General features: G+C 42.1%; 1 protein-coding gene and 2 non-coding genes across 3 annotated transcripts; all 3 read left to right on the forward strand.

The window, feature by feature from the left end:
- Positions 1-5,064: 5,064 nt before the first annotated feature.
- On the forward strand, positions 5,065-10,860 carry nop56 (NOP56 ribonucleoprotein homolog). The gene is made up of 12 exons (XM_028576472.1): positions 5,065-5,166; positions 5,714-5,803; positions 5,886-6,000; positions 6,512-6,676; positions 6,897-7,095; positions 7,505-7,692; positions 8,061-8,212; positions 8,426-8,526; positions 9,259-9,407; positions 9,619-9,740; positions 9,979-10,092; positions 10,343-10,860. Exons 1-12 carry the CDS (start codon positions 5,086-5,088, stop codon positions 10,646-10,648), a joined length of 1,782 nt encoding a protein of 593 aa, XP_028432273.1. The 5' UTR covers positions 5,065-5,085; the 3' UTR covers positions 10,649-10,860.
- On the forward strand, positions 7,830-7,949 carry LOC114554987 (small nucleolar RNA SNORA26). The gene has a single exon (XR_003692507.1). It is a non-coding gene; the product is annotated as a small nucleolar RNA SNORA26 (small nucleolar RNA).
- LOC114554983 (small nucleolar RNA SNORD57) lies at positions 9,824-9,891 on the forward strand. The gene has a single exon (XR_003692503.1). It is a non-coding gene; the product is annotated as a small nucleolar RNA SNORD57 (small nucleolar RNA).
- Positions 10,861-11,612: the final 752 nt, after the last annotated feature.

The raw sequence follows: 11,612 nt of genomic DNA on the forward strand, positions 1-11,612 counted from the left end.
TTGACATCTCCCTCACTCTCCTGTTGCACCTGTCAAGGGGGACAACATCCTCAGCTTGACTAGAGCTTTAATCAGACAAAGCGAAAACACCTGCAGGCTACTTTACATGGCCTATAGCCTAACTTCAGATGAGAGCCACAGACAGAATTTAGATGAAGGAAATGTTTGGAGACGATATATTGATACGATATATTGTTTAATACGAGCCTTATCCTTTAATATTTTATTTTACTTCAATATTGGAGAGTGACTTTCTGCTCTGTATGCAGCAGGTAGAGGCAGGGGTGTAGCACCAGACCCTGGGCCCTATGCATAGGCAGTCCTGATGGGCCCCCATGTTCCTATTGCCTATTAATTTAAAATTAAACATGTTTTAAATTAGGCTATTACAATGGTGTGTTATATGCAAACAGCATTGCTAGTGTAGTTTATTTATTTAGCCTTTACCTCAGATTACATGTATAACCAAATTATCATTTGAAAGTGTATGTGCTCTCTTTATATGGGTTGTCTCAGTTTGTTTTTAGCACAAACAGTCACGGAGATATTCAAGCAGTAGCATGATTTGACTTTCTTTGAGAAAGACATTTCTACAGCAGAAGTTTGCGCTCCACCAGACGCTCAAGCATGCAGATGGACTAAACCATTTGGCGCATTAGCAAGGGGTGGGTGAGACCTTAGTCTTTTTCTGTATACAAAATGTAGTCAGTCAATCAACCAAGTTATTCAGCCAATACACTAACTTTACATTTCATCTGACATGCATTATGAAATTTAATTAGGAAATGAAAATATCCATGTGAAATAAAAATATATTACAGACTTTTCAAGGGCCCTCTCTCCCCTTGGGCCCTGGTAATCAGTATCGGTTTTACCCCCAGTCCGACGCCCCTGATTCCCACAACAAAGCCATATGTGATCTTGAACCCCCAGCTATTATGAATGATCTGAAATCTAATGTTTATGAACGTTGAGTCATGTTTTATTAAACTTAGCAGAAATGTAGCTGCTTTTAGTCTGAGTCTCTAAGATAGCCATGCCCCATTATTTGAATATAAGTGGAAATAGATAGAAAAGGAAATAAATAAGAATGTGAGAAAATGACATTATGAAATTAAAGTTTTGTTTATGTATGCATTTATTAAATAAAATGGCATTACATAGCCTTCAGGCTATTATAGTTTTTATAAGGATGATCCACCCAGCTTGCTTAGAATGTTGGCTGATGAAACTGCAACACTGTAGGCCTAGGCTAGTCTATGCGACTATTAGGCTAGATAGAGCTAAAACAGAAACCACTCATAACTAACTTGTTCGTTGTGTTTTATTTTGAAACAAGGATTCTTTGATTTTAGACATAAGAAGACATGGCAGTGAAGGCTCATGCACCATTTCTTTTGGACAGGTTCATAGGTTTACATAAAAAGACAAAAACATTATTTGAGAACTTAAACAGAATCGAATTCCTCCAGCTGAAATCGAATAAAGAGCGGTCAGAGAGTGTGACTGGTGCCTAGTAACGGTTGCTAAGCTGCATTCCATGTTGGGGGGCGGAGCTTAGCTGGAACGTCCTTTGATCTGACATCATGCCTTTCATCCTTTATATGCCTTTCATGAATGACATCATGACATTTTGCCTATAAGACAGATTCAGACATTAGGGGAAATCATTCTATACTATGGTTTACTCTACATCGGTTTACTTCCAGCTGCTCAAAAAGCTTCTAACAAACCAGTACCTGCAAAACAAGACAAGACATTCAGAAAACACAGCCTATCTAATACAATCACCATGACTGAAATGGAAAGTTCCCAGACAGAGGAGATATCAAAGATCAGAGTGGAAGATGTTCGTCCAGTGGTTGATTCCTTTTTTAAAAGGATCACACTGGAACAGCAGAGATTATTGAAGCAAGGTGCACCTGATGATGCCACATCAACATTGATGGCGGAGATGATTTTGGACCTAATATCACTAGTGTCTAAATCCATTTTGGCAACTCTGCAGAATAAATACAGCCAAATAATCTCTGAGGAGCGTGTTCGGTCCAGTCTGGGCGACACACTTCCTCTGACATTTGCTGAGGTTCTGCAAGTAAAGGACCCTGTCCACTGTGACAGCTCAAATCTATTAAACAACATGTTTGTTACAGAGGTTGCACAAAGCATTTACTCTGCTATCAGCAATAGTGCGGACACTTTGGAACCTGTATTTAGTGAGCGTGTGACTCCCCCTCACAGACTTAATGCGATGGTACGACACGCCTTTAATATGTTGAAAGCATTTATGGGCGAGATGAAAAATGTTTTGTGCTCATGTCGACCACGTAAACCACGAACGAGACAGGACATCTCCATACAGAAGGCTGCTGATGGACAACAAGAGATGGAAGATCAAGAGGAGGCAGATACTGATTGCTGCCAGTCAGCAGCCAGATCTGTGGAATCAAAAACCCCGGACAAGGTCTCCAGAGCATCAGAGCACTTTGTGAGTGTAACAACCACAGCTGTGAGGGAAATAATTACAAATGAGGTCAGTGGACTCACAGAACCTCTACTGGATGAAATGACCGACTCAGATTATGATCAGCTGCAATCTGACACCTCACGGGAGATTCAAATTATTGCAGAGGACATTAGTCATTTAATTGTTCAGGAGGTTAACAGTCTGGAAGAGCAAGATGCTGCAAATATTAATCCAGAACCCACAGAGACAAGGACCAGCCCAGAACCCTACCCAGAACCCACAGAGACGTGTATCACCCCAGAAGCCAGAGAAAAACTGTCCTTAAAAGGAGTGGGGAGCAAGATAAAAATCTTTTTTGCCACGCAGTTTGCCAAACTGTCAATACATCGCATGGCCACTCAACTAGACAACCAATTCCACCCTGACTCCAGAGTTAAAAGGGAAAAGTCAGTGCAGTCCTTTGTGACTGATGTTGACTCTCTGTTTGCAAAAGATGGTGTAAAACAACAAGTTGGAAGTGAGGTTGTTTATAGTAAATTGCGGGATATTTCCAACGGTAAAGACCAGGTGTTCAAAGAAGAGCTTACTGGTCTCCTCTACAGTTACGTCTCTGAGGGGAGGATTCCAGAGACTGTCCCAGGATCAAACGAAAGGACACAGTCTGCTTCCCCATCCCGTGATACAGTGTATGGTGAAATACATTGTAAAGTGTGGCGTTACCTCGGACTGATGAAATGGTGGCTGTGCACACAGGCTGGCATCCACAGTGACAAGATGAAAAAGGCTTTCAAGAATACTGAGTCACTGTCACCCACCGCTACACCGACACCCTCACCCTCACCCAAACCTGCACCTACACTTACGCATACACCCAAACCTACACCTACATATATACCCAAACCTACACCTACGCATACACCCAAACCTACACCTACGCATACACCCAAACCTACACCTACGCATACACCCAAACCTACACCTACGCATTCGCCTACGCCCAAGTCTACACCTATGCCAAAACCTACACCTACAGTTGCAGTATCTGAGGAGGCAGCTGCCAGTCCTGTGCAGAATTCAACAGCACAGGCAGAGAAAAACAAAATGTCTGTCAGGCTACTTGTGCAGAAGCTGGTTTTGCGGACCTTTAACAAAGCAAAGGTGAACACAACAATTGGAAATTCAGAAGCCATCATTGAACGCCTGCTCAAAAAGATATGGGCTGAAGTCGAGGGAGAAGATTTTCAAATCGCCGGTGACACTTATGAACATCTCAGCAAGGCCATTTTAAAGGACATGTGCACGAAGTGGGGCTGCGCACAGGACGTGCTGGTTTCAATGAATCTAGACGAACCAGTAGTTGACAAATGTATTGTCTCCTTCTTCAGAGACCACCTGATGAAACCAAGGAAGTTCCGTTTGCCATCAAAAGACTCTTCTTGTTTGCACTCCGTAGGACTGATTTTGTTGTTTTGGTTATAGGACTGATTTTGTGTTATTATACAGAGGACCAGTAAATGGCCTATATAAGACAGAGGACCAGTGAATGGCCTCTGTAGGACGGAGACCAGTGATTGGCCTCTGTAGGACGGAGACCAGTGATTGGCCTCTGTAGGACTTGGATTGGCTTGCGTGGGTTTACTCCGGGTACTCCGGTTTCTTCCCACTTTCCTTTAAACCATACAGTAATTGGGCATTTTTAATATCTCCCTACAGCTTGGTTTCATGTTTAACAATAAACAACACAATTTAAAAAATAAAACTCTGCTTATCTCTCTACTATCATTTGTTGTAAATATTCACCTCGTGCAACGTTCTGCCGATTGAATTTCACCCAGGTCAAATGTTTGTGAAGAAAATACAAAAAAAAACAACGTGGTCTTTTGCAACAGTGTTTTTTTCATGTGAAAACCAACTGTTCTGGCATCAAAGTTATGGTCATGACCAAAAATAGTTAGTAGATAGAATAGGGTTATGGCTGTTAAGATAAGATATACAATACTCAGTTGCATTACTAAATTAATTTTAACCTAACCAATTTACCGTGTAGTGTTCTGTCGATGTAGCATACCGGAAGTTGAGTTTTATAGCGGGGTCTGTCAATTTAGCCTACTTTGTCAAAACAGCATACCAGTGTTTGTGAAGGGTATGCTGTTTTGATAGCCCCTTGTTTAATAAAAATACAGTTTCTACAGGGGTATGCTGTTTTGATAGCCCCTGGTTTAATAAAAATACAGTTTCTACAGGGGTATGCTGTTTTGATAGCCCCTGGTTTAATAAAAATACAGTTTCTACAGGGGTATGCTGTTTTGATAGCGCCTTGTTTAATAAAAATACAGATACAGAGCTCCCTTTCTCCAATATTATGATTTTGTTTTGAGAAAGTGACTTTGACAATAACATTCAAACAAAAATTATGTTTACATTTGAGAGTTTTATACACCAATTTCAAAATATAACATTCTATAAAATCTTTGCAGTGTCCGTGTTCACCAAGTCTCCCTACTGTGGAGGCCATGGATGTATAATAACGGTGGAGCGTGGTGACGCTTCTCCGTCGGGTCTCGCGGTGGTAGGCCGATATCGCGGTATTTGGGTCATGTGGCAATTTGCTGAAACGTATGATACAGCCGTCTTTTAGCCGAGGCGACCGAGCAGAGCAGACGCACAGGGCGTGCTGCTACAGAGATTTACCAATCATGGTAAGGGAACTGGTTCTGGATGTTTGTTAACTACATAGTTTGTCATTGTAGGACACAATCGAAGGCTCTCTAAGATTACCGACGCTTTGAGATTAGAAATTTCTTTTTTTCTCAAGTTTAACCTTACTAATGTCCAGTTAGGGGCCTTTCAACATGAGTGGAGCAGTTAGCCATCCATGTGGCTAACATTAGCCGGAATTTGTCTTTTAATTTGAACTACTTGGTTTCCCACTACAGATAGGAGTAGCTTTGTCAGTCGCATTGTCAGTCGCAGTTGAAACTCAGTGGTATTTTTTACTTTTAGCAGCAGCACATTGACGGTAGCTAGTGTTCTGGGCTAACGTTAGCTGGGCTGCTAGCATAACGTAGGGACTGGCCTATCAACACGTGGGTTCAAAACGACAACGTGGTTGCGTCTTAAAGTTATCGTAATGTAAACCGAAGTTGGAATCAACCGTTATAAAGACTTTTATTAACCTTATACAATGACTAATATGGCAACATTTGTCGGTTTCGCGCCTTGATCTAACTATTTTACCTTCCGCAGGTGCTGTTGCACGTGTTGTTCGAGCATGCGGCGGGCTATGCGCTGTTTGCAGTCAAAGAGGTGGAGGAGATCGGCATGCTGCTGCCTCAGGTGGGTCTTTTGTCTTAGTTTTTTCTGTTAATGTGTTTTTAATGTTTTCCGGATTAAGCAGATAACGATGTGTGTGTTTCAGGTGGAGGAGAGCGTGCTGAGCATTGGAAAGTTCAACAGCATGGTGAGCTTGGCTGCATTCTTCCCCTTCAAGTCGGCCCAGGCTGCTCTGGAGAACATTAATGCCGTTTCTGAAGGCAAGCTGATTTCCTACTTTGCGGCTGTATTGGTGTCAATTGTAATGATGTTTTATAATCTGTCAATCCACTGAGTTACTGTGCTGACAACTTAATGTTTAACCTGAACAATTGAAGCCCAAAATGCAGCTGTGTTTGAGTATGGTGACCTGGCAATACAATTTCTGTTGTGATCTTTTAAAGGTTTTATTTATCTAAATCAAAGTATGTAACTTCACATACTAGCTGTAGCCCAACATAAATTGATCAACAGGCAAAATATCTTTAGACAAAAGGGAGCTTATCCCTTCTAAAAATGGCTAATCCACATTCAGTTTAATTGTACCAATTTGTCTGGATTGGATGGACTACTTAATTGCATGATTCAATAAGCCTGGGTGAAAAAAGGACCAGATTATATTAAGTCACATTGTCAGTGTCACATCTTTCAAATGGCTTTGCTGCATAATCTATAGGCTTTATTTCAATTAAGTGCATACAGATATATGACTAAGTCACCCTCCACTTGCAGGTGTGGTTCATGCTGACCTGAAGTTGTTCCTAGAGACAAACCTGCCCCTCTCTGGGAAGAAGAAAGCTATGTTGGGGGTTTCAGATGCCAAGATCGGAGCAGCTTTACAGGAAGAATTTAGCATTTCCATCCAGACTGGAGGGGTGGTGGCAGAGATAGCCAGAGGTGAGTAGACTAATTCCCTCCCTTTTGTTTACCCTGTTTGGGAAGATTATGCTTTTTGTTTGAATATATGAAACAAAACTATGGCCTGTTGTGATGAAATATAGTGACCCTGAAACCCATGAAGGTGCATACTGAAAATCTGAACAGCCACTGGTCACATGCTGTTCTGCTACTCTTCCACTTAACCCAGACAAACCCTTTATGTTATCTGTCCTGTCAGGTGTGCGTCTGCACTTCCACTCTCTAGTAAAGGGTCTGACTGCTCTGGCTGCCTCCAAAGCACAACTGGGTCTTGGTCACAGCTACTCCAGAGCTAAAGTGAAGTTCAATGTCAACAGGGTCGACAACATGATCATACAGTCCATTGCTCTGTTGGATCAGCTAGACAAAGACATCAACACTTTCTCCATGCGTGTCCGGTAAGGTTCCCCCTATCCCACCACTTAAAAAAAAATATATCTCTTGTTTTAAAAGGAAATGTTTCACATAAGGCGAAGCTTTGCAGATTGTGGTTTTTCAGTGTTTGTGTGCAGTTTGACTGTCACTTCCTGTGTTGCATAGCAACGTTGCCATCTAATTCTGTGCAGCCACACTGGTAACACTAAAACTTGATGCGTGGACAGTCAGCAGCTGACAGTTTGGTATACATTGGGGAAAGGAGTTGCTTGGCATGTCAAGTTTTGGAATTGTAGATCTTCATCTAAAAGTTTTTCCCCTGACTCTATTTTTACTGTTGACATGTTACTAGAACAATACATACAGGTTTGTAGCTTCTGACATTACAGTGGTGTCGCAAGTTCTCTGACAATCATTGTCTTGTGTCGGCAGTGAATGGTATGGCTACCACTTTCCAGAGCTGATCAAGATCGTGCCAGACAACTCGACATACTGCCGCATGGCTCAGCTCATCGGAAACAGGAAGGAGTTGTCAGAGGAGAGTCTGGAGAGTCTAGAGGAGGTGGTGATGGACGCAGCCAAGGCTCAGGCCATCCTGGATGCATCCCGTTCCTCCATGGGTCAGTACTCTATTTCTTTAGACATTAAAATGCATGTATAAATGCAATTCTTGCCACTTTGGCATCTGTGCACAACACCTGCTTGATTGCACACAGCATTTGTCAAAGCACATTTATGACTACACCGTGCCCCTTATTTGCCCACCCTGGACCAATAATTGTCCTGGGTGACTAACACAGGGGGGCAGAGTATCTCTCTCATAAACCTGTAGTGAAGGCACAAATCCTCACTGCGGATCCTGTCGGGAGAAACAACCACACGTTGCATTTGAGGTTACCAGTGTAAACTAATTGATAGTTGAAGCTGCCCAAGTGGGTGATTAGTGGTATCCCTCTGCTCAACACCTTCTCCTGCTGTTCATCTCCAGGTATGGACATCTCTCCTATTGACCTGATCAACATAGAGAGATTCTCCAATCGTGTAGTGTCTCTGGCTGCCTATCGACTGGAGCTGCAGGAGTACCTGCGCTCCAAGATGAGCCAAGTTGCTCCAAATCTAGCAGCCTTAATTGGAGAAGTGGTAAGTGAAAGTGTGATGTTAACTTTTATATCTATAGATTTCTTTGGGACCAATGATGTTATACCAAAATCTGTCAATCCACTGAATCTGTGTGATGAAAAATATATCCGGTGCTGATGGTCCTCAGATGTGTGCAGTAAATCTAAGTCAAACCTTAATGGTAGTCCTGCAGTGCTCTCGGTCAGTGAGTGACGCCATTTTTCTTTTCATTAGGTGGGTGCTCGTCTGATCTCCCATGCTGGCAGTCTAACCAACCTTGCAAAGTACCCAGCCTCCACCGTCCAGATTTTGGGAGCAGAGAAGGCCCTGTTCAGGTACTGGGGCACCCCCTCCCTGCTGGGGAAAGAAGTGGCTGCAGTGATGGCAGGGCTGGGCAGGAGCAGAGTAGGGTGACTGGAGAAGACTTTCTTTTTAAGTCTCTTCTAGAGTGATCCTTCTCGCCCTAATGCACTCCCACAGTCTGAGCAGCCATTTACAGCACTGAGGTAGAAAATCTGAAAAACTGTTAGACTGGAAACTTTGCACACACTTCAAATGCTAATGTGTCACTACTGTATGCTTTGAATAAAAAATAAACTTTTACTTTTTTGACAAATTGACATGAAACCTGAAGGAAAGGACAGTATTTCAAACCAACTCACCTAAACACCATGAAGAGCTTGTTGAGCCAATAGATTACAGATTGGTAATGCCCCATCTCATCGGTGGCCATAACCTAGAGGTCATCTGGGTTTACAAGCACTCTAGTTGTCTGCTTGCCAACATTTTTGAAGTAATTTCAGAACTGTCAACATTGTATGTGGTCTCATTTTCTATAGATGCTAAAACCTCAAAGTGGCTTGGAACTTGGGAATAGCACAGTTTGTCAGACTTCAGGTCCTGAAATGCTTGGACCTTGACCTGATTTTCTCAGTACAGTTCCTGAAAGAAAATGTCAGCGGTACAGATGCAATTGTTGCCCATGGCTTAGATTTCCACTTGTGCCTATTGTGTAACATTTTACTATTTCTTAAACGGTTGTGAAATACGCTGTATTTTTGACACAGAGCCCTAAAGACTCGTGGCAACACCCCAAAGTATGGGCTCATCTTCCACTCCACCTTCATTGGACGTGCCGCTGCCAAGAACAAGGGCCGGATCTCCAGATATCTGGCAAATAAGTGCACCATCGCCTCACGCATTGACTGTTTCTCTGGTGAGTAACAAGACCTTTATAGATTAATGTCCACGTTTGCTTCACAATGCATGTGGCATTTTTGCAATGATGTTCACATTTTTCGTCAACAGTATTCATCCTTTGGGTTGGTGGTGACAAGCTAATTCCTGAGCAAAGCCACGGGTCACTTCTAACTACTGTAATCCTCTGCTGGCTTTGTCGGTGATTGTTAATGTTACTTTTCTTGCAGAGGTACCCACAAGTGTGTATGGTGACAAGCTGCGTGGACAGGTGGAGGAGCGCTTGTCTTTCTATGAGACGGGCGACGTGCCACGGAAGAATGTGGACGTCATGAAGGAGGCTGTAAAAGAGGTGAGCTCAGAATGTGAGAAGCTGGGTGGTACTCAACAGGACATGAATCAATTGTCTATTAAAGTGAATTTGTCGGTCAATGCTGTAAATGATGACAAGTCTTTCCCCGACATCACTGTGAGGGTACAAACTGATTTAATGAGCCTGATGCAGCATTATGATACTTGATTTTTAAAAAAGCATGTTTGTTTCACTCTGGTAAGTATAATTTATAGCATTTAATTTTTTCTTGTCTTAGGCTACTGATGTTGCAACCGAGATCAAGAGGAAACTGGATAAGAAGGAAAAGAAACGCAGGAAGCGTGAGAAGAAGTTGCAAGAAGAAACCGGTGAAACAAACGGTGAAGCGGAGGTAAGCATTACTTGTATCTGACATGCATGTTTTGATTTGAGATCTGACCTACACATGTGGTCCTGTCTCAGTGTACGACATGCTACATTAGCTTGACTCCGAACCATTGGCTGGTCCTAAACAATGGACTCGATCACTGAAGTGAGTCAGACATTGCAGCCACTGGAAGAATATATTCTACATTAAGGCTAGCTAGGAATACTAAATCAAATCAGTATTGTCACTTAGTTTTTCATTTTATTCCTTGCAGGCAGAGAATGAAGTGAAGAAAAAGAAGAAACGAGCGACTGAGGACATTGAGGTCGCAGTAGAGAGCCCTGCTGCAGAGAACGGAGCAGAGGACTCCTCTGCCAAGAAGAAAAAGAAACGAAAAGCGGAGGTAGAAATCCAGGCAGAGGAAGTCGCTGCTACCGATAACGGAGCGGAGGAAACTGATACTCCTGCCAAGAAGAAAAAGAAACGAAAGACTGAGACTAATGATGCAGAGCCTGCAGAAGAGACTCCAGAAACTCCTGTTTCTGAAAAGAAAAAGAAGAAAAAGAAAAAAGAGACCTAGAGAATGTGGTCAAAGACTGAATCTTTATAATTGTGTACAGTTTCTTTTTTTTTTTTTTACTCTTTAATTTGAAGCTTGTGTAAGCAGATATGTTGCACTGTCTTTTATGGCAACCTTAAAGCAGATTAGACTACAAATGCTTAATTGTGCCTCAACCAGTGACCTTTACTTGTACTTCTGTAAATAACTACATTAAACTTTTTGACAAAGCATCTTGACTGTAGTGTTTTGCCGTTTCACAGGTTTCTTGCGGTCAGTTTTGCATGAATTGTTCTGTCCATTTTTAGGACTATCATAATTTCACAGGTATCTACAGTACCTTTTTGGCTATCATCTGGCCACTTTGTAGAGTACATCACTTTCCATGGACCTCTACAAGCCACCTGCACAAGTGTCTGCAGGGACCATCTCTGTTTGACTTGAAACAGATGGAAACTGACAAGTTACCTGCCACAGAAATGCCAATAAAGATACAATATGCAGAATGAAACGGGTGATTTCCTTTAAAACCTAATGTAAATAACTGCAGTATGTGTTGCTAAGTGTATAATTCAACCTAAATTGTGAGGGTGGGTAATTGTATAAAATGTCTTATGTACCCTCCTGTAACTTGTACCTAAATGCAATGCAGCAAAGTTTAGCATATCTGTACAGTTGTCCAGTCAGCCACTGTACAACTCCATTGTGTAGCTGCCTGTGAAATGGCTTAGTTGGTGGAGCTGAAGAAGAGTGGGTGACAAAACAAATCTGAACTAAAATGACCAGGCTTCACACTGTTACAGTATTGACTCACTCCAACTGGTATGTAATGGTAAAAGTAGTGGCCTCTAAAAACTACTGTACTGATGTCTATACTGCCTGTAACCTGTTTGATATCCTTTGGTCAGTTAGATCTAATTTTATAATGGTTAAATGTTTGCTAGTTGCCTTGCCTATCCTGCATTGTAGGACTGTTAGAACTTTG

This window comes from Perca flavescens, chromosome 4 (genome assembly GCF_004354835.1).
Source record: "Perca flavescens isolate YP-PL-M2 chromosome 4, PFLA_1.0, whole genome shotgun sequence".
Lineage (NCBI taxonomy): Eukaryota > Metazoa > Chordata > Actinopteri > Perciformes > Percidae > Perca > Perca flavescens.

What these genes read in the sequence shown, in the direction of transcription:
- nop56 (XM_028576472.1), top strand. Translation starts at nt 5,086, where the DNA reads ATGATACAGCCGTCTTTTAGCCGAGGCGACCGAGCAGAGCAGACGCAC. An exon ending in CAGCCTTAATTGGAGAAGTG is followed by an intron (nt 8,213 to 8,425) that starts GTAAGTGAAAGT and finishes TCTTTTCATTAG; the next exon opens with GTGGGTGCTCGTCTGATCTC. An exon ending in GCAGAGAAGGCCCTGTTCAG is followed by an intron (nt 8,527 to 9,258) that starts GTACTGGGGCAC and finishes TTTTTGACACAG; the next exon opens with AGCCCTAAAGACTCGTGGCA.